Source organism: Protomyctophum bolini, assembly GCF_963924005.1.
Source record: "Protomyctophum bolini genome assembly, chromosome: 24".
Lineage (NCBI taxonomy): Eukaryota > Metazoa > Chordata > Actinopteri > Myctophiformes > Myctophidae > Protomyctophum > Protomyctophum bolini.
The window spans coordinates 29398556-29418555 of record NC_137885.1 but is presented as its reverse complement, the minus strand read 5'-3'; the positions used below and the strand labels follow the sequence as shown (position 1 = coordinate 29418555).

At 52.5% G+C, this 20000-nt stretch overlaps 2 protein-coding genes across 3 annotated transcripts in view; both read left to right on the top strand.

The window, feature by feature from the left end:
- The window catches only part of nhej1 (nonhomologous end-joining factor 1), a 34978-nt gene extending 23703 nt beyond the window's left edge, over positions 1-11275 (top strand). For both annotated transcript variants that reach the window (XM_080758048.1, XM_080758047.1), the window contains exons 7-9: positions 8297-8537; positions 9374-9435; positions 9544-11275. In XM_080758048.1, coding sequence (XP_080614174.1) covers positions 8297-8537; positions 9374-9435; positions 9544-9624 — 384 coding nt within the window. In that variant the 3' untranslated portion in view covers positions 9625-11275. The remainder of the gene's footprint in view (positions 1-8296; positions 8538-9373; positions 9436-9543) is intronic.
- A 4782-nt stretch (positions 11276-16057) lies between these two features.
- Positions 16058-20000, top strand: part of LOC308311403 (indian hedgehog B protein-like) — a 15362-nt gene continuing 11419 nt past the window's right edge. Inside the window, exon 1 of the mRNA XM_080758090.1 lies at positions 16058-16423. Within this exon, the coding sequence (XP_080614216.1) occupies positions 16124-16423 (300 nt within the window). The 5' untranslated portion in view covers positions 16058-16123. The remainder of the gene's footprint in view (positions 16424-20000) is intronic.

Genomic DNA, 20000 nt, shown 5'->3' with positions numbered 1-20000 from the left:
GTCTCTCTGTCTCTCTGTCTCTCAGACTCTGCCTGCGCTGCAGTCCGTTCCCCAGGTGGGGTTCGGGTTCTGACTCTGTCTCTCTGCCTCTCCGTCTCTCAGACTCTGCCCGCGCTGCGGTCCGTTCCCCAGGTGGGGTTCGGGTTCTGACTCTGTCTCTCTGCCTCTCCGTCTCTCAGACTCTGCCTGCGCTGCGGTCCGTTCCCCAGGTGGGGTTCGGGTTCTTTGACTCTGTCTCTCTGTCTCTCAGACTCTGCCTGCGCTGCGGTCCGTTCCCCAGGTGGGGTTCGGGTTCTTTGACTCTGTCTCTCTGTCTCTCAGACTCTGCCCGCGCTGCGGTCCGTTCCCCAGGTGGGGTTCGGGTTCTGACTCTGTCTCTCTGCCTCTCCGTCTCTCAGACTCTGCCTGCGCTGCGGTCCGTTCCCCAGGTGGGGTTCGGGTTCTTTGACTCTGTCTCTCTGTCTCTCTGTCTCTCAGACTCTGCCTGCGCTGCGGTCCGTTCCCCAGGTGGGGTTCGGGTTCTGACTCTGACTCTCTGTCTCTCAGACTCTGCCTGCGCTGCGGTCCGTTCCCCAGGTGGGGTTCGGGTTCTTTGACTCTGTCTCTCTGTCTCTCAGACTCTGCCTGCGCTGCGGTCCGTTCCCCAGGTGGGGTTCGGGTTCTGACTCTGTCTCTCTGTCTCTCTGTCTCTCAGACTCTGCCCGCGCTGCGGTCCGTTCCCCAGGTGGGGTTCGGGTTCTGACTCTGTCTCTCAGACTCTGCCTGCGCTGCGGTCCGTTCCCCAGGTGGGGTTCGGGTTCTGACTCTGTCTCTCTGTCTCTCTGTCTCTCAGACTCTGCCCGCGCTGCGGTCCGTTCCCCAGGTGGGGTTCGGGTTCTGACTCTGACTCTCTGTCTCTCAGACTCTGCCTGCGCTGCGGTCCGTTCCCCAGGTGGGGTTCGGGTTCTTTGACTCTGTCTCTCTGTCTCTCAGACTCTGCCTGCGCTGCGGTCCGTTCCCCAGGTGGGGTTCGGGTTCTGACTCTGTCTCTCTGTCTCTCTGTCTCTCAGACTCTGCCCGCGCTGCGGTCCGTTCCCCAGGTGGGGTTCGGGTTCTGACTCTGTCTCTCAGACTCTGCCTGCGCTGCGGTCCGTTCCCCAGGTGGGGTTCGGGTTCTGACTCTGTCTCTCTGTCTCTCTGTCTCTCAGACTCTGCCCGCGCTGCGGTCCGTTCCCCAGGTGGGGTTCGGGTTCTGACTCTGTCTCTCTGTCTCTCAGACTCTGCCTGCGCTGCGGTCCGTTCCCCAGGTGGGGTTCGGGTTCTTTGACTCTGTCTCTCTGTCTCTCAGACTCTGCCTGCGCTGCGGTCCGTTCCCCAGGTGGGGTTCGGGTTCTTTGACTCTGTCTCTCTGTCTCTCAGACTCTGCCTGCGCTGCGGTCCGTTCCCCAGGTGGGGTTCGGGTTCTGACTCTGTCTCTCTGTCTCTCAGACTGCCTGCGCTGCGGTCCGTTCCCCAGGTGGGGTTCGGGTTCTGACTCTGTCTCTCTGTCTCTCTGTCTCTCAGACTCTGCCTGCGCTGCGGTCCGTTCCCCAGGTGGGGTTCGGGTTCTGACTCTGTCTCTCTGTCTCTCTGTCTCTCAGACTCTGCCTGCGCTGCGGTCCGGTCCCCAGGTGGGGTTCGGGTTCTGACTCTGTCTCTCTGTCTCTCAGACTCTGCCTGCGCTGCGGTCCGTTCCCCAGGTGGGGTTCGGGTTCTGACTCTGTCTCTCTGTCTCTCAGACTCTGCCTGCGCTGCGGTCCGGTCCCCAGGTGGGGTTCGGGTTCTGACTCTGTCTCTCTGTCTCTCAGACTCTGCCTGCGCTGCGGTCCGTTCCCCAGGTGGGGTTCAGGTTCTGACTCTGTCTCTCTGTCTCTCTGTCTCTCTGTCTCTCAGACTCTGCCTGCGCTGCGGTCCGGTCCCCAGGTGGGGTTCGGGTTCTGACTCTGTCTCTCTGTCTCTCAGACTCTGCCTGCGCTGCGGTCCGTTCCCCAGGTGGGGTTCGGGTTCTGACTCTGTCTCTCTGTCTCTCAGACTCTGCCTGCGCTGCGGTCCGGTCCCCAGGTGGGGTTCGGGTTCTGACTCTGTCTCTCTGTCTCTCAGACTCTGCCTGCGCTGCGGTCCGGTCCCCAGGTGGGGTTCGGGTTCTGACTCTGTCTCTCTGTCTCTCAGACTCTGCCTGCGCTGCGGTCCGGTCCCCAGGTGGGGTTCGGGTTCTGACTCTGTCTCTCTGTCTCTCTGTCTCTCAGACTCTGCCTGCGCTGCGGTCCGGTCCCCAGGTGGGGTTCGGGTTCTGACTCTGTCTCTCTGTCTCTCAGACTCTGCCTGCGCTGCGGTCCGGTCCCCAGGTGGGGTTCGGGTTCTGACTCTGTCTCTCTGTCTCTCTGTCTCTCAGACTCTGCCTGCGCTGCGGTCCGGTCCCCAGGTGGGGTTCGGGTTCTGACTCTGTCTCTCTGTCTCTCAGACTCTGCCTGCGCTGCGGTCCGGTCCCCAGGTGGGGTTCGGGTTCTGACTCTGTCTCTCTGTCTCTCAGACTCTGCCTGCGCTGCGGTCCGTTCCCCAGGTGGGGTTCGGGTTCTGACTCTGTCTCTCTGTCTCTCTGTCTCTCAGACTCTGCCTGCGCTGCGGTCCGTTCCCCAGGTGGGGTTCGGGTTCTGACTCTGTCTCTCTGTCTCTCTGTCTCTCAGACTCTGCCCGCGCTGCGGTCCGGTCCCCAGGTGGGGTTCGGGTTCTGACTCTGTCTCTCTGTCTCTCTGTCTCTCAGACTCTGCCCGCGCTGCGGTCCGTTCCCCAGGTGGGGTTCGGGTTCTGACTCTGTCTCTCTGTCTCTCTGTCTCTCAGACTCTGCCTGCGCTGCGGTCCGTTCCCCAGGTGGGGTTCGGGTTCTGACTCTGTCTCTCTGTCTCTCTGTCTCTCAGACTCTGCCTGCGCTGCGGTCCGGTCCCCAGGTGGGGTTCGGGTTCTGACTCTGTCTCTCTGTCTCTCTGTCTCTCAGACTCTGCCTGCGCTGCGGTCCGGTCCCCAGGTGGGGTTCGGGTTCTGACTCTGTCTCTCTGTCTCTCTGTCTCTCAGACTCTGCCTGCGCTGCGGTCCGTTCCCCAGGTGGGGTTCGGGTTCTGACTCTGTCTCTCTGTCTCTCAGACTCTGCCTGCGCTGCGGTCCGTTCCCCAGGTGGGGTTCGGGTTCTGACTCTGTCTCTCTGTCTCTCTGTCTCTCAGACTCTGCCTGCGCTGCGGTCCGGTCCCCAGGTGGGGTTCGGGTTCTTTGACTCTGTCTCTCTGTCTCTCAGACTCTGCCTGCGCTGCGGTCCGGTCCCCAGGTGGGGTTCGGGTTCTGACTCTGTCTCTCTGTCTCTCAGACTCTGCCTGCGCTGCGGTCCGGTCCCCAGGTGGGGTTCGGGTTCTGACTCTGTCTCTCTGTCTCTCAGACTCTGCCTGCGCTGCGGTCCGGTCCCCAGGTGGGGTTCGGGTTCTGACTCTGTCTCTCTGTCTCTCAGACTCTGCCTGCGCTGCGGTCCGGTCCCCAGGTGGGGTTCGGGTTCTGACTCTGTCTCTCTGTCTCTCAGACTCTGCCTGCGCTGCGGTCCGGTCCCCAGGTGGGGTTCGGGTTCTGACTCTGTCTCTCTGTCTCTCAGACTCTGCCTGCGCTGCGGTCCGGTCCCCAGGTGGGGTTCGGGTTCTGACTCTGTCTCTCTGTCTCTCAGACTCTGCCTGCGCTGCGGTCCGGTCCCCAGGTGGGGTTCGGGTTCTGACTCTGTCTCTCTGTCTCTCAGACTCTGCCTGCGCTGCGGTCCGGTCCCCAGGTGGGGTTCGGGTTCTGACTCTGTCTCTCTGTCTCTCTGTCTCTCAGACTCTGCCTGCGCTGCGGTCCGTTCCCCAGGTGGGGTTCGGGTTCTGACTCTGTCTCTCTGTCTCTCTGTCTCTCTGTCTCTCAGACTCTGCCCGCGCTGCGGTCCGTTCCCCAGGTGGGGTTCGGGTTCTGACTCTGTCTCTCTGTCTCTCTGTCTCTCTGTCTCTCAGACTCTGCCCGCGCTGCGGTCCGTTCCCCAGGTGGGGTTCGGGTTCTGACTCTGTCTCTCTGTCTCTCAGACTCTGCCTGCGCTGCGGTCCGGTCCCCAGGTGGGGTTCTGGTTCTGACTCTGTCTCTCTGTCTCTCTGTCTCTCTGTCTCTCAGACTCTGCCTGCGCTGCGGTCCGGTCCCCAGGTGGGGTTCTGACTCTGTCTCTCTGTCTCTCAGACTCTGCCTGCGCTGCGGTCCGGTCCCCAGGTGGGGTTCTGGTTCTGACTCTGTCTCTCTGTCTCTCTGTCTCTCTGTCTCTCAGACTCTGCCTGCGCTGCGGTCCGGTCCCCAGGTGGGGTTCGGGTTCTGACTCTGTCTCTCCGTCTCTCTGTCTCTCAGACTCTGCCCGCGCTGCGGTCCGGTCCCCAGGTGGGGTTCGGGTTCTGACTCTGTCTCTGTCTCTCAGACTCTGCCCGCGCTGCGGTCCGGTCCCCAGGTGGGGTTCGGGTTCTGACTCTGTCTCTCTGTCTCTCTGTCTCTCAGACTCTGCCTGCGCTGCGGTCCGGTCCCCAGGTGGGGTTCGGGTTCTGACTCTGTCTCTCTGTCTCTCCGTCTCTCAGACTCTGCCTGCGCTGCGGTCCGGTCCCCAGGTGGGGTTCGGGTTCTGACTCTGTCTCTGTCTCTCAGACTCTGCCCGCGCTGCGGTCCGGTCCCCAGGTGGGGTTCGGGTTCTGACTCTGTCTCTCTGTCTCTCTGTCTCTCAGACTCTGCCTGCGCTGCGGTCCGGTCCCCAGGTGGGGTTCGGGTTCTGACTCTGTCTCTCCGTCTCTCAGACTCTGCCTGCGCTGCGGTCCGGTCCCCAGGTGGGGTTCGGGTTCTGACTCTGTCTCTCCGTCTCTCAGACTCTGCCTGCGCTGCGGTCCGGTCCCCAGGTGGGGTTCGGGTTCTGACTCTGTCTCTCTGTCTCTCAGACTCTGCCTGCGCTGCGGTCCGTTCCCCAGGTGGGGTTCGGGTTCTGACTCTGTCTCTCTGTCTCTCAGACTCTGCCTGCGCTGCGGTCCGGTCCCCAGGTGGGGTTCGGGTTCTGACTCTGTCTCTCTGTCTCTCAGACTCTGCCTGCGCTGCGGTCCGGTCCCCAGGTGGGGTTCGGGTTCTGACTCTGTCTCTCTGTCTCTCAGACTCTGCCTGCGCTGCGGTCCGTTCCCCAGGTGGGGTTCGGGTTCTTTGACTCTGTCTCTCTGTCTCTCAGACTCTGCCTGCGCTGCGGTCCGTTCCCCAGGTGGGGTTCGGGTTCTGACTCTGTCTCTCTGTCTCTCTGTCTCTCAGACTCTGCCCGCGCTGCGGTCCGGTCCCCAGGTGGGGTTCGGGTTCTGACTCTGTCTCTCTGTCTCTCTGTCTCTCAGACTCTGCCTGCGCTGCGGTCCGGTCCCCAGGTGGGGTTCGGGTTCTGACTCTGTCTCTCTGTCTCTCTGTCTCTCAGACTCTGCCCGCGCTGCGGTCCGGTCCCCAGGTGGGGTTCGGGTTCTGACTCTGTCTCTCTGTCTCTCAGACTCTGCCTGCGCTGCGGTCCGGTCCCCAGGTGGGGTTCGGGTTCTGACTCTGTCTCTCTGTCTCTCTGTCTCTCAGACTCTGCCCGCGCTGCGGTCCGGTCCCCAGGTGGGGTTCGGGTTCTGACTCTGTCTCTCTGTCTCTCTGTCTCTCAGACTCTGCCTGCGCTGCGGTCCGGTCCCCAGGTGGGGTTCGGGTTCTGACTCTGTCTCTCTGTCTCTCTGTCTCTCAGACTCTGCCTGCGCTGCGGTCCGGTCCCCAGGTGGGGTTCGGGTTCTGACTCTGTCTCTCTGTCTCTCTGTCTCTCAGACTCTGCCTGCGCTGCGGTCCGGTCCCCAGGTGGGGTTCGGGTTCTGACTCTGTCTCTCTGTCTCTCTGTCTCTCAGACTCTGCCTGCGCTGCGGTCCGGTCCCCAGGTGGGGTTCGGGTTCTGACTCTGTCTCTCTGTCTCTCTGTCTCTCAGACTCTGCCTGCGCTGCGGTCCGGTCCCCAGGTGGGGTTCGGGTTCTGACTCTGTCTCTCTGTCTCTCTGTCTCTCAGACTCTGCCTGCGCTGCGGTCCGGTCCCCAGGTGGGGTTCGGGTTCTGACTCTGTCTCTCTGTCTCTCTGTCTCTCAGACTGCCTGCGCTGCGGTCCGTTCCCCAGGTGGGGTTCGGGTTCTGACTCTGTCTCTCTGTCTCTCAGACTCTGCCTGCGCTGCGGTCCGGTCCCCAGGTGGGGTTCGGGTTCTGACTCTGTCTCTCTGTCTCTCAGACTCTGCCTGCGCTGCGGTCCGGTCCCCAGGTGGGGTTCGGGTTCTGACTCTGTCTCTCTGTCTCTCTGTCTCTCAGACTCTGCCTGCGCTGCGGTCCGGTCCCCAGGTGGGGTTCGGGTTCTGACTCTGTCTCTCTGTCTCTCTGTCTCTCAGACTCTGCCTGCGCTGCGGTCCGTTCCCCAGGTGGGGTTCGGGTTCTGACTCTGTCTCTCTGTCTCTCTGTCTCTCAGACTCTGCCTGCGCTGCGGTCCGGTCCCCAGGTGGGGTTCGGGTTCTGACTCTGTCTCTCTGTCTCTCAGACTCTGCCTGCGCTGCGGTCCGTTCCCCAGGTGGGGTTCGGGTTCTGACTCTGTCTCTCTGTCTCTCAGACTCTGCCCGCGCTGCGGTCCGTTCCCCAGGTGGGGTTCGGGTTCTGACTCTGTCTCTCTGTCTCTCAGACTCTGCCCGCGCTGCGGTCCGTTCCCCAGGTGGGGTTCGGGTTCTGACTCTGTCTCTCTGTCTCTCAGACTCTGCCTGCGCTGCGGTCCGGTCCCCAGGTGGGGTTCGGGTTCTGACTCTGACTCTCTGTCTCTCAGACTCTGCCTGCGCTGCGGTCCGGTCCCCAGGTGGGGTTCGGGTTCTGACTCTGTCTCTCTGTCTCTCTGTCTCTCAGACTCTGCCTGCGCTGCGGTCCGTTCCCCAGGTGGGGTTCGGGTTCTGACTCTGTCTCTCTGTCTCTCTGTCTCTCAGACTCTGCCTGCGCTGCGGTCCGGTCCCCAGGTGGGGTTCGGGTTCTGACTCTGTCTCTCTGTCTCTCAGACTCTGCCTGCGCTGCGGTCCGTTCCCCAGGTGGGGTTCGGGTTCTGACTCTGTCTCTCTGTCTCTCTGTCTCTCAGACTCTGCCTGCGCTGCGGTCCGGTCCCCAGGTGGGGTTCGGGTTCTGACTCTGTCTCTCTGTCTCTCTGTCTCTCAGACTCTGCCTGCGCTGCGGTCCGGTCCCCAGGTGGGGTTCTGGTTCTGACTCTGTCTCTCTGTCTCTCTGTCTCTCAGACTCTGCCTGCGCTGCGGTCCGGTCCCCAGGTGGGGTTCTGGTTCTGACTCTGTCTCTCTGTCTCTCTGTCTCTCAGACTCTGCCTGCGCTGCGGTCCGTTCCCCAGGTGGGGTTCGGGTTCTGACTCTGTCTCTCTGTCTCTCTGTCTCTCAGACTCTGCCTGCGCTGCGGTCCGGTCCCCAGGTGGGGTTCTGACTCTGTCTCTCTGTCTCTCTGTCTCTCAGACTCTGCCTGCGCTGCGGTCCGGTCCCCAGGTGGGGTTCTGACTCTGTCTCTCTGTCTCTCTGTCTCTCAGACTCTGCCTGCGCTGCGGTCCGGTCCCCAGGTGGGGTTCTGACTCTGTCTCTCTGTCTCTCTGTCTCTCAGACTCTGCCTGCGCTGCGGTCCGGTCCCCAGGTGGGGTTCTGACTCTGACTCTCTGTCTCTCAGACTCTGCCTGCGCTGCGGTCCGGTCCCCAGGTGGGGTTCTGACTCTGACTCTCTGTCTCTCAGACTCTGCCTGCGCTGCGGTCCGGTCCCCAGGTGGGGTTCGGGTTCTGACTCTGTCTCTCTGTCTCTCTGTCTCTCTGTCTCTCAGACTCTGCCTGCGCTGCGGTCCGGTCCCCAGGTGGGGTTCGGGTTCTGACTCTGTCTCTCTGTCTCTCTGTCTCTCTGTCTCTCAGACTCTGCCTGCGCTGCGGTCCGGTCCCCAGGTGGGGTTCTGACTCTGACTCTCTGTCTCTCAGACTCTGCCTGCGCTGCGGTCCGGTCCCCAGGTGGGGTTCTGACTCTGACTCTCTGTCTCTCAGACTCTGCCTGCGCTGCGGTCCGGTCCCCAGGTGGGGTTCGGGTTCTGACTCTGTCTCTCTGTCTCTCTGTCTCTCTGTCTCTCAGACTCTGCCTGCGCTGCGGTCCGGTCCCCAGGTGGGGTTCGGGTTCTGACTCTGTCTCTCTGTCTCTCTGTCTCTCAGACTCTGCCTGCGCTGCGGTCCGGTCCCCAGGTGGGGTTCGGGTTCGTGGGCGACCTCCAGGATCTCTACGGCGCGGTGGTGGGGCGTGGCAGCGCCACGGCGGCGGCGGCCACGCGTAAACGCAAGCCGTCGGAGGAGGAGGAGAGCCGCCGCGAGCTGCCGAGAGAAGGCTCCTCCTCCTCCCCCGTGGCCCCTCCCACCCAGGAGGACGCGGAGGTCGACCACCACGCCCCTTTTCTAGGTGAGAAAGAGAGAGAGAGCTTTAACCCATTCTGAACGGGAACCCGTTTAGGTGTCGGCATCATGTTATGCTTTAGCTATTGAAAAATAGCAGACCTACAAGCTCATAGCGCGCCACCGAGTGGCGCGCTACGAGCTTGTAGGTCTGCTATTTTTGAAAAATCGAAGAACGACTGACATTTTTTTAGAATCTGATCTCGGGTCAGAATGGGTTAATCAGACCAGTGTGTGTCCAGTGGAAACCTCGTATGAATCTGATCTCAGGTCAGAATGGGTTAATGAAGCACGGCGTGTTATCCTTCCTGCGTTTAGCATAATGCATAATGCACATACACATGATGATGAGTGGATAGGGAGCGCCTGCATAATTGTCTTCTTAAAGGCAGTGTTGTTTTTGGCAGCGAATTTCTATTTTTAGTCTTTGGGAATGAAACTTCATTTAGTTTTAGTCATATTTTAGTCACCTGGAATGTTTTAGTGTTAGTCTAGTCTTAGGTACAGTTGCATTTGAATTTAGTTTTTAATTAATTAAATGGGTATCTTTGAAAAACAAAGAAGAGGTCCCCCCCGCACACTGTCAAGACATTTTGCCAAAAAAAAACAATTGCTCTTTGGTCGCTTTTAGACCTTGAACTTTTTAGGGAATGTTTTTCTTTTAGTTTTTTTTTTACAAATCTTGTTTTTTGTGCAGATTGTTTTGAAATAGTAATAAATAATTAAAAACGAAATGTAGGAAAACGAAAAAAAAGGGACCAATAAAAATGGTCCCGACCCAAACCTTGGGTCCCGACCCGGTGTTTTGGTACCAGGTCACTAACGCCCTCCTCCGTCCTTTAGGGGAGTGGGCTGAGCAGGACCACGCAGCCAGAGGACAGACTGGAGACGCTTTGGACACGCAGGTAAAACCATGTGGACAGTGGACACCTCATATGGTACTATAGAACCATGTCTGTCTCTTTGTTCCCTGCAGAGTAGCAAATAGTTCCACATGGCTTTGTTCCCTGCAGAGTGTTCCGGTGGTGACGGACCCTGAAACATCCTCCCCCTCCAAACCAAAGAAGAAGAAGGTGAAGGGCCTGTTCCGGTGATAACCAGGACATAACCAGGACTCTTCCGGTGATGCGTGTGGCCGCCACACGCGTGTGGCCGCCACACGCCATGGCACCGTAGAGACCCTGGAAGAAATACAACTATCCTCCCCGGTCAAACCTAGACCTTTTAGGTCAAACCTAGACCTTTTTGGTCAAACCTAGGCCGTTTTTCTCTTCTGTTTTGCACCCTTACGTGATGTTTGTAATGTTTGCTTGTTTTGTGTACGGGGACTACTGATTGTTCTGATGTATCTGTTTGTAATGTTCATCAATATGCGCTGTCCCGTGAGTGACTCTCGTCGTAATAAACTGCACAAATGATTGGCTATACTCTAAATTGGGGAGAAAAAAAAAGAAAAGAGAAAACACAGTTAACATTGTTACTGCAGTTCTGCAGATCTGTTGCGTCCAGAATTCTATGATTCCTTCAAACTAGGTCTGGGATCCGGTACCAGAGGATCCGGTACCAGAGGAATCAGATCCGGTACCAGAGGAATCAGATCCGGAATCAGATCCGGTACCAGAGGAATCAGATCCGGAATCAGATCCGGTACCAGAGGAATCAGATCCGGAATCAGATCCGGTACCAGAGGAATCAGATCCGGAATCAGATCCGGTACCAGAGGAATCAGATCCGGTACCAGAGGAATCAGATCCGGTACCAGAGGAATCAGATCCGGTACCAGAGGAATCAGATCCGGTACCAGAGGAATCAGATCCGGTACCAGAGGAATCGGTTCCATCACATTTTTGGAACCGTTTCTGGAACCGGTTTTGTGTGGACTTGCACGTCTGCTGCTATACAATACAATACCAGTGGTTCTCAAAATGTTACATTACAAGAACCAACAGTTCTGAGAGTGTGCCTCTTTTCCACCGGTTGGGAACCGGTTCGGTTCAGAACCCGTTATTAGTCCATGAGCCAGACCTCCAAAACTGGAATGTTAATTATCAATTGACTGTGCAAAACCATATACCTATATTAAATTGTTTATAGGATCAATATAAGTAAATTAATATATGATAACCCTTCCACAGGAGTAGCTTTTTCATATTCATCACACATTCTGTAATTTTCACCTATAGTAGGCCATTATGTGATAGGTAAATAGGAAAACATTTAATTAATAGTTAGTTTTCACCATGATACTTCCCAAATTGATTACATACACGAAGACAATGATTTATTGTATTACACATTTTCTGAAATTAAATATGCAAATTAGACATTATGTAGGAAAATATTAAAAAGCTACCACTGTAGAAGGGTTATCATATATAATGTAAATGTACTTATATTGAGAATTTAATATAGGTATGGTTTTGCCCACTCAAATCATAATTAATGTTCCTATTTTGGAGGTCTGGCTCAAAACCCAACCGGTGGAAAAGAGCTCCCAGAGTGACAGACCTGTAAGGGTCCATTTTGTTCCACAATCGTTCAAATCCCGCAAAGGATCCTAAACTAATCCAGAATTCTGTGATGCGTTGAGACGCTGTACGGTATGTGGACTTCTCGTGGTTTCATTTCAGCATCCCTTTCTGTCCAGTTGGTTCAGTTGGTGTGTACACTATACAGTCAGAAATATTTCCCCCCCGGGTGTTTGTTTCGATATTTTCTATAAATAAATCGTTTTGTGATTTCTAATGAGAGTTTGGTGTTATGCCTCGCACTGAAAAGCCCTTTGACATTCTGGTCTACACTCACATTGATCCTTCTGACCCCATTATTGCGAATGCAGTGAGCACTTACTATGAGACCTAGCAGATCATGTCTGTCTGTCCGTGTGTCACGCTTTTGTGCCCATATATGGAGCTGCTTTGGGGACTCCTTATATGGTTATGGCTGAGTCATGGTGAAATGAGTGTGATGGCGTGGTCCAACTTGTGCCCTGGAGCTGCTTTGGGGACTCCTTTTATGGTTATGGCTGAGTTAAAAACTTAACTTAAAAATAACTTAACTTAAATATGTACGAGCTGCGTTCGCTTCCCGCGTTTGCGCGTCTTACTGGTAGGTATAGGTGAGTATACTAATATACTATACAGTAGGTGATTACGTTTGTATTTTTGCGTTTCTGGTTTGGTATTCTCACTGCGTTTCGTGGCTCCCTCCGTGTCGGCAGTGGATCAGCGGGTAGAGTGCAGGACGGTCGCATGGCAACCGGAAGGTTCCTGGTTCGATCCCTGTGCAGGGCTCCCCCAGAGTTAAGTGTCGGAGTGCCCTTGAGCAAGACTCTCAACCCCTAATTGATCCCGATGAGCAGGTTGGTGCCTTGCAGTGTGTGTGTGTGTGTGTGTGAGAGAGAGAGAGAGTGTGTGGGAGAGCAAAGTCACATTGGGAGGCGTATACAGTTATATACAGTGGATAAAGGTGCTATATAAATGCACCATTTACCATCTATAGCATTCAATCATTTAACACATTTAAATGACACATTTAAGGTTTGTATTGGTTGGAGCTCACAGTATGACATCTGTACACATCTGGGTTGTTCGTGCATGTTTAAATAGAAACGCTAAACAAAACAAAATATTTTTTGCCAAAGTTGTAATGAGGCTGAAGTGGTTAATTTGAATATACAAAGTAAGTATCTAGTAAAAGTATACAGAAAGTAATAAGAGTATAATATTATTTTTTCCCTTTATTGCTCTGTAAAGCACATTGAGCTGCATTTCAAGGTGCTATAAAAAGATTACCTTTATTAAAATGAAAATAAGAGTAAATGTGATATTTCTACTGATGATGTTGATTTTTGTAGGCTTATATAGGCTACAGGTAGGTATATCTGTATATATATATAGGTAGCCTATAGCAGTGGTTCTTATATACAGGGTGACCAGGGTAGCCTATAGCAGTGGTTCCCACACTTTTTCATGTCAAGGACCCCCAAATTGACACTAATTAGCCCGCGGACCCCCATTTGAAGCCAGGGACCCAAGAGGATTATATTATGGCTCTATAGCTGCAGTGACTCGAACCCGTTTAATTTCAAGGACCCCCAGTTTGACATGCATTAGTCTACGGACCCCCCCCCCCCCCCCCCCCTTTAATGGCATGAGGCCCCAATTAATATTATAAATTCAATGTTAATATAACATGCACAAATGTATTTTGTATAGCCTATACCATTTGTACACTCAGGGCTGTATTTTGCGTGTCTTAAGTAGGCCTATTACCAGGTCTTATTCCCTATAACTTGAGTAAACTAAAGACCTGGAGGCAGTAATCCTGGTCTCTAAACTGCCTCCCCCTGGCCAGCCGGGGCGCCTGATGGAGGGGAAATTAAGGAACTGGTTGGAATAACGTGTTCCTTCCACGCGCTACGACGTCCAACCAGGGAAACTCCCCCCTGTCAGGTGTAAAGGAGCAACTTGGACACTCAGGCATGAAGGAAGCATGAGTTAAGTCCGTTGCTCTCCCCAGGTTGACGGAGGGTGTGTAGAGCCCAGGATCACAATAGATGATTGACACAGGGGTGAAAAATGGGTTACAAAATCGTGGGATAAAAAATATATTAAAAAATATGGCCACTCAGAATAGCCAAAGAGCATTGATCACGCCTCCAGGTCTTTAGTTTACTCAAGTTATAGGGAATAAGACCTGGTACTTTAAAGACACGCAAAATACAGCCTTCAGAGTTATACAGACCCATAAGTGTCCATTTGGTTCCAATATAATTTAGCACGGGGACCCCTTGGAACTCCCTCAGGGACCCCTGGGGGTCCCCGGACCCCCACCTTGAGAACCACTGGCCTATATGTATATTTTCCTGTACCCATGCAGTACACAGACGGTTCATAATAAGCATTGATTGGACTCTCTCACACAGGCCTGTTTCGGGGCTGAGTGAGATGTTGACTCAAGGTGTTGCAGAGCGTCTATGGAATGCCATTGAAGTCTGAATTGAAAAGTCACTGTTTGCCTGCATGTGTAGCCTGTGGTTCAGGAACGACTCGAAATGTTTCCGACCTCTTAAATGCCTGAACCATTAGATTATAATATCCCAATCAAACGCTTTAAAAGGGGGTTTAGGCCTATGTATATATAACCTATAGGAGATTTAGACTCTCGTAGATGTATTTTATCGATTCGAATCTATATATTCGAATCGATAAAATACACGGCAAAGTTTATAGGCCTATATATACGTGAAAGTGATCTTTTTGTTGCGTGGATTCGGTTCGAGCCCCTTTTATGCTGCGGATGCAGGGGCAGAAGACGTCAGAGTGCGGGCCCGGGGCTCGGTCTCTCTCAGTGGGGGTACTGTCCACTCCACATCCCGACCCGGGGCCGGGGGACGTGGTGTTGGATGTCTCCGTTCTAGTGAAACCGGAGCTGTTGTCCCCACACGACACAGACATGATTCACCGATCCGCTTCTCACCGATCCGTTCCGTTGATCCCCGTGCACAATGCCCGGGAGCCCCCCAGTTATTCTAGATATAGAATATACATATATCTGTCTGCTGGCTCCTGCATGGCTGCGGAACTATAGCCTGTCGTGTGTGTGTGTGTGTGTGTGTGTGTGTGTGTGTGTGTGAGCGCGCACCTGCGCGTCCGACTCCGTGCGCACGCGTCTCAGGTTGAGGTTTGTCATGCCGAAGACATCGCCTTTAAAGCGAGTCCAAAGGACAATGTCAGTCAGCGCCATGTCTAGACGGAGAAATGGGCTGATGTTTGTCCACACACTATAAAAACCCTGCTGGGTGTTATTGTAACTCTGACAGTGTAGTCTACTCTGTACACTATAGAGGGGACCCAAATGGTTCCATTTATACGTTCATATAGTTACAGAGTACAGCTTATACGATAATTAAGGCGACAAGCATTTGCGGGGCATCAGGGGATGACAATTGAATTAACCCGTGTTCACATTTAGCCTCAAATTCAGTTAAGCCAATTTTATGAATATTAATTGTCACCGATTCTGATTTTTTGGCAGATTATTATAAATCAGATTTCTATATAGCGGGTTATCATTTGGATAAAGCGTTTTATTGTATTCAAACCTAGGCTCATTATAGCACGTACAGTAGCCTACTTTCAATATATATATATATATATAGGCCTATATATACGCCTATACAAGACATCGTTTATATCTTCAAGCTCATTGAGAGGTTTAGATCAACCATTTTCGCTATAGTCTCTTTTTTGCCGCAAACATAAACATTAATTAATTAATCTATACGAGAGTCTAGAATAGATCTTATAGCCTTTATAGCGGAGACAGTGACGTGAGGAAGATGAATTGAGGCATGATGCCGGCGGAGGAGAGGAGACGCCCGCATGGCCAGTGCACTGCCCCGGGAGGAGAAGTGCCTCATGTGCGGGGCTTTAGGACCAGAGGGCAGGGCACTGCCCCGGGAGGAGAAGTGCCTCATGTGCGGGGCTTTATAGGACCAGAGGGCAGGGCACTGCCCCGGGAGGAGAAGTGCCTCATGTGCGGGGCTTTATAGGACCAGAGGGCAGGGCACTGCCCCGGGAGGAGAAGTGCCTCATGTGCGGGGCTTTAGGACCAGAGGGCAGGGCACTGCCCCGGGAGGAGAAGTGCCTCATGTGCGGGGCTTTAGGACCAGAGGGCAGGGCACTGCCCCGGGAGGAGAAGTGCCTCATGTGCGGGGCTTTAGGACCAGAGGGCAGGGCTAAACCACTCCACTCCGCGGCACCTCGTCTCGTCTGCATAGTCGGATCTCTTCCATTTCCATGTGCATGCCAGCCAACACAACACAGCCCTATATATGCTGCTCTGCCGCTGCCTGCCTGCCTGCAGCCACAGGGACGCATTGAGAGCGCCAGCAGAGTCATGGCACTAAGAGAACCGCTGTGGGGACACCGTTTGACCACCGTGGCCAGCGAGGGCGCAGCCAGCCTGCCCACGCACTGAGCGTCTGTGCGTGCGTGCGTGCGTGCGTGCGTGCGTGCGTGCGTGTGTGCGTGTGTGTGCGTGCGTGCGTGCGTGCGTGCGTGCGTGTGTGTGTGTGTGTGTGTGTGTGTGTGTGTGTGTGTGTGTGTGTGTGTGTGTGTCTGTCTGTGTGGATCTGTCTCTGGTCGTTTCTCACAGCTAACACACAGAGAGACCGCTTTGAACCTGGTTGCCAAAATAAACGGGACTTCGCCTATATTTATGCCCGGGCCTCCCCCACTGGACCTGGGATAGGAGACCGAGAGAGGGAGGGCAGCGCCGGGGAGGAGGGGGACCACTGACGGACTGCATCCATGCGCAACTGAACGGAGACCGGCTTGATAACGGCGTCTCCAAGTCCAAGCGGGGACCGCGCGCAACCAACCGGCCCTTTTACGCGCCGGGGAATGGCGACTCGCGGGGTCTCTGGCCTGGGTCCCGTTCCTTACCTCGGGCTCTGAAGTGTCAGAATAACGCCGGGTGAGGAGGAGGAGGAGGAGGAGGAGGAGGACGAGTCGTTATTAAAAAAAACAAATATTATATCGGTGACACTATATCGCACCGCCACGGCACCGGTACAGTGGACCAATTATGCTGCTCCCGAAGCTGGTGACGTACCTCGCCGGCTGCGCCGTCCTCCTCTCGCCGGCCGGCGAGTGCTGCGGGCCGGGGAGAGGCTACGGCAAGCGGCGGTCGCCGCGGAAGCTGGCGCCGCTCGCCTACAAGCAGTTCAGCCCCAACGTGGCGGAGAAGACGCTGGGCGCCAGCGGGAGGTACGAGGGGAAGATCACGCGCAGCTCCGAGCGCTTCAAGGAACTCACGCCCAACTACAACCCCGACATCATCTTCAAGGACGAGGAGAACACAGGTGCAGACCGCATGATGACGCAGGTAGGACGCATGCAGCCGTGAGGGGACCTTTTTGGGGGATTTTAACGGTTTTATACATCTTTTGTTTTTCGGTCCGCGATTCCTTTGACGGTTTCCTTATAGTTTACGGGTCTGACTGTAACTCATTTGGTTCCACCTGTGTTTGTAGCCTAATGCTGGAACCGATTCCTGCATGCAGGTCCTCAATCAATGTTGGATGGATTATAATATGGATCCGGTTCCGCAGCCTCTCCGTGTCCGTGATGAGAATATAGCCTCGAACTTATAAGACCGTTCCGCAGGCGTTCTGTTCTGTTTCCAAACGTGACCTTTCACTGCAAAAGCTTTTGTTTTAAGTCATCATCTCTCCATGCATGATGGAACACTTCATGGGCTCCGCTCCTCCCCGCTCTCTTACAGCCGACACATGTTGCACTTTGTCCGGCCTGTATGTTAAACTCGTGGAGGCTGTTATCGATCCATGATCCATCCATCCAGCGGTTATTACTTATTATTGACGACTGGGGGAGAGAGAGAGAGAGAGAGAGCGCTGTGTAGCCGGCCCGTTTTGCGCAAAGTCTGCATTTCTCAACTCATATATTGTAATGGCAATCCTTCCCTTCAGATTTTGTTGCCCATTACTTCACAGGTGGTGAAAGTGGTCGTACGCAGCATTTATAGGCATATAAATCATTATTATCAACAGCGAAACAGTTTACTATTGTAGTATTTTTGTGTGGGTCTTTGCGGTTTATTTGAGCTCAAATTTACAGAGCTATATATAGGCTATACTTCGCTATACTATACTATATATATATATATATATATATATATATATATATATATATATATAATAATCTTACTAATCTAGAAGATGAAATTGCCTCAGGTTCAGATGTGGATGCAAGTATAGCCAGGCAACCCGTCTAAAAAAAGAGCACGGAAAAGTGGTTTCTCTTAATTAAAACACTCTGTCCTCTGTTTTACATCAGCTTTGGGGGAAAAGAAACAGCCGATAAGTTGTATTTGGTTAGAGAGAGAGAGAGAGAGAGAGAGAGAGCGTGGGTCAAGCCGTTTAGTGATGTTTACCATGTCGTTTTTAGACTGGCCAGAGTTAACGCTCGCCTTTCTGGACTGTCAGATTTTTTTTTTTTTTACGATGCCGTCATTGATGTGGTTCCGGGGCTGGAATTTATTTGACTCCCAATTCCCCAGGAATAAAGTATTTATATCTGCCTCCTGCGACCGCGGGCTTCCTCTCAGAAAGCACCAAGCAGTTTGTGTCCGCATACATGTAGACTACACACACACACACACACACACACACACACACACACACACACACACACACACACACACACACACACACACACACACACATACGGTCCCACGTGGGAATTAAAGTGCCCCTGCGCTCTCTCTCTCTCTCTCTCTCTCTCTCTCTCTCTCTCTCTCTCTCTCTCTCTCTCTCTCTCTCTCTCTCTCTGATACTCAAACGTTTATTTTTCTCCCCTTGACTGTGACAGTTATAGTGTGTATTAGGCTATAGTCTATACACACTATAACTGTGACAGTTATAGTGTGTATTAGGCTATAGTCTATACACACTATAACTGTGACAGTTATAGTGTGTATTAGGCTATAGTCTATACACACTATAACTGTGACAGTTATAGTGTGTATTAGGCTATAGTCTATACACACTATAACTGTGACAGTTATAGTGTGTATTAGGCTATAGTCTATACTCTATACACACTATAACTGTGACAGTTATAGTGTGTATTAGGCTATAGTCTATACACACTATAACTGTGACAGTTATAGTGTGTATTAGGCTATAGTCTATACACACTATAACTGTCACAGTTATAGTGTGTATTAGGCTATAGTCTATACACACTATAACTGTGACAGTTATAGTGTGTATTAGGCTATAGTCTATACACACTATAACTGTGACAGTTATAGTGTGTATTAGGCTATAGTCTATACAAATGTATAAGGGTCAATTTAATTACAACCAACCCTGAGACCCTGAGACCGGCTCCAGAAAACTGTGACTGTCTGGAGGTGCTATTTAGAGGATATGAATGAATCTTAAGGTTTACATAATAGAAGTCAGTCAATTTGGCTTGTTTGGAGGGAGGGCTGAGCCTTCACCATGAGAGGGGGTCTAAAGCCCCCCCTTGCCCCCTCTGCTGAGCCTGAGACCCCCCTTTGGCCCCATGCCCACTGCCATGAGACCCCCCTTTAGCCCCATGCCCACTGCCATGAGACCCCCCTTTAGCCCCATGCCCACTGCCATGAGACCCCCCTTTAGCCCCATGCCCACTGCCATGAGACCCCCCTTTAGCCCCATGCCCACTGCCATGAGACCCCCCTTTAGCCCCATGCCCACTGCCATGAGACCCCCCTTTAGCCCCATGCCCACTGCCATGAGACCCCCCTTTAGCCCCATGCCCACTGCCATGAGACCCCCCTTTAGCCCCATGCCCACTGCCATGAGACCCCCCTTTAGCCCCATGCCCACTGCCACATGGCTACTTGTCTTGTATATACCGCTGTTTCCACTACAACCAATTGGGATCTCTCTCTCTCTCTCTCTCTCTCTCTCTCTCTCTCTCTCTCTCTCTCTCTCTCTCTCTCTTCAAAAGGCTTTATGAGAAAACATAATAACCAAAGCAAAAGTGGAACAAAACAAGGTAGACAGTAATCCTGCATTTCCTATCAGAAATATAGGCCCTACTTATATACATCCATATATATAGAGAGATTAGAAAAATATAGGCCTACACATCCATATATATAGAGAGATTAATTAAATATATGCCTACACATCCATATATATAGAGAGATTAATTAAATATAGGCCTACACATCCATATATAGAGAGAGATTAATTAAATATATGCCTACACATCCATATATATAGAGAGATTAATTAAATATAGGCCTACACATCCATATATAGAGAGAGATTAATTAAATATATGCCTACACATCCATATATATAGAGAGATTAATTAAATATATGCCTACACATCCATATATATAGAGAGATTAAATATAGGCCTACACATCCATATATATAGAGAGATTAAATATATGCCTACACATCCATATATATAGAGAGATTAATTAAATATATGCCTACACATCCATATATATAGAGAGATTAATTAAATATATGCCTACACATCCATATATATAGAGAGATTAAATATAGGCCTACACATCCATATATATAGAGAGATTAAATATATGCCTACACATCCATATATATAGAGAGATTAATTAAATATATGCCTACACATCCATATATATAGAGAGATTAAATATAGGCCTACACATCCATATATATAGAGAGATTAAATATAGGCCTACACATCCATATATATAGAGAGATTAATTAAATATAGGCCTACACATCCATATATATAGGAGAGATTAAATATAGGCCTACACATCCATATATATAGAGAGATTAAATATAGGCCTACACATCCATATATATAGAGAGATTAAATATAGGCCTACACATCCATATATATAGAGAGATTAAATATAGGCCTACACATCCATATATATAGAGAGA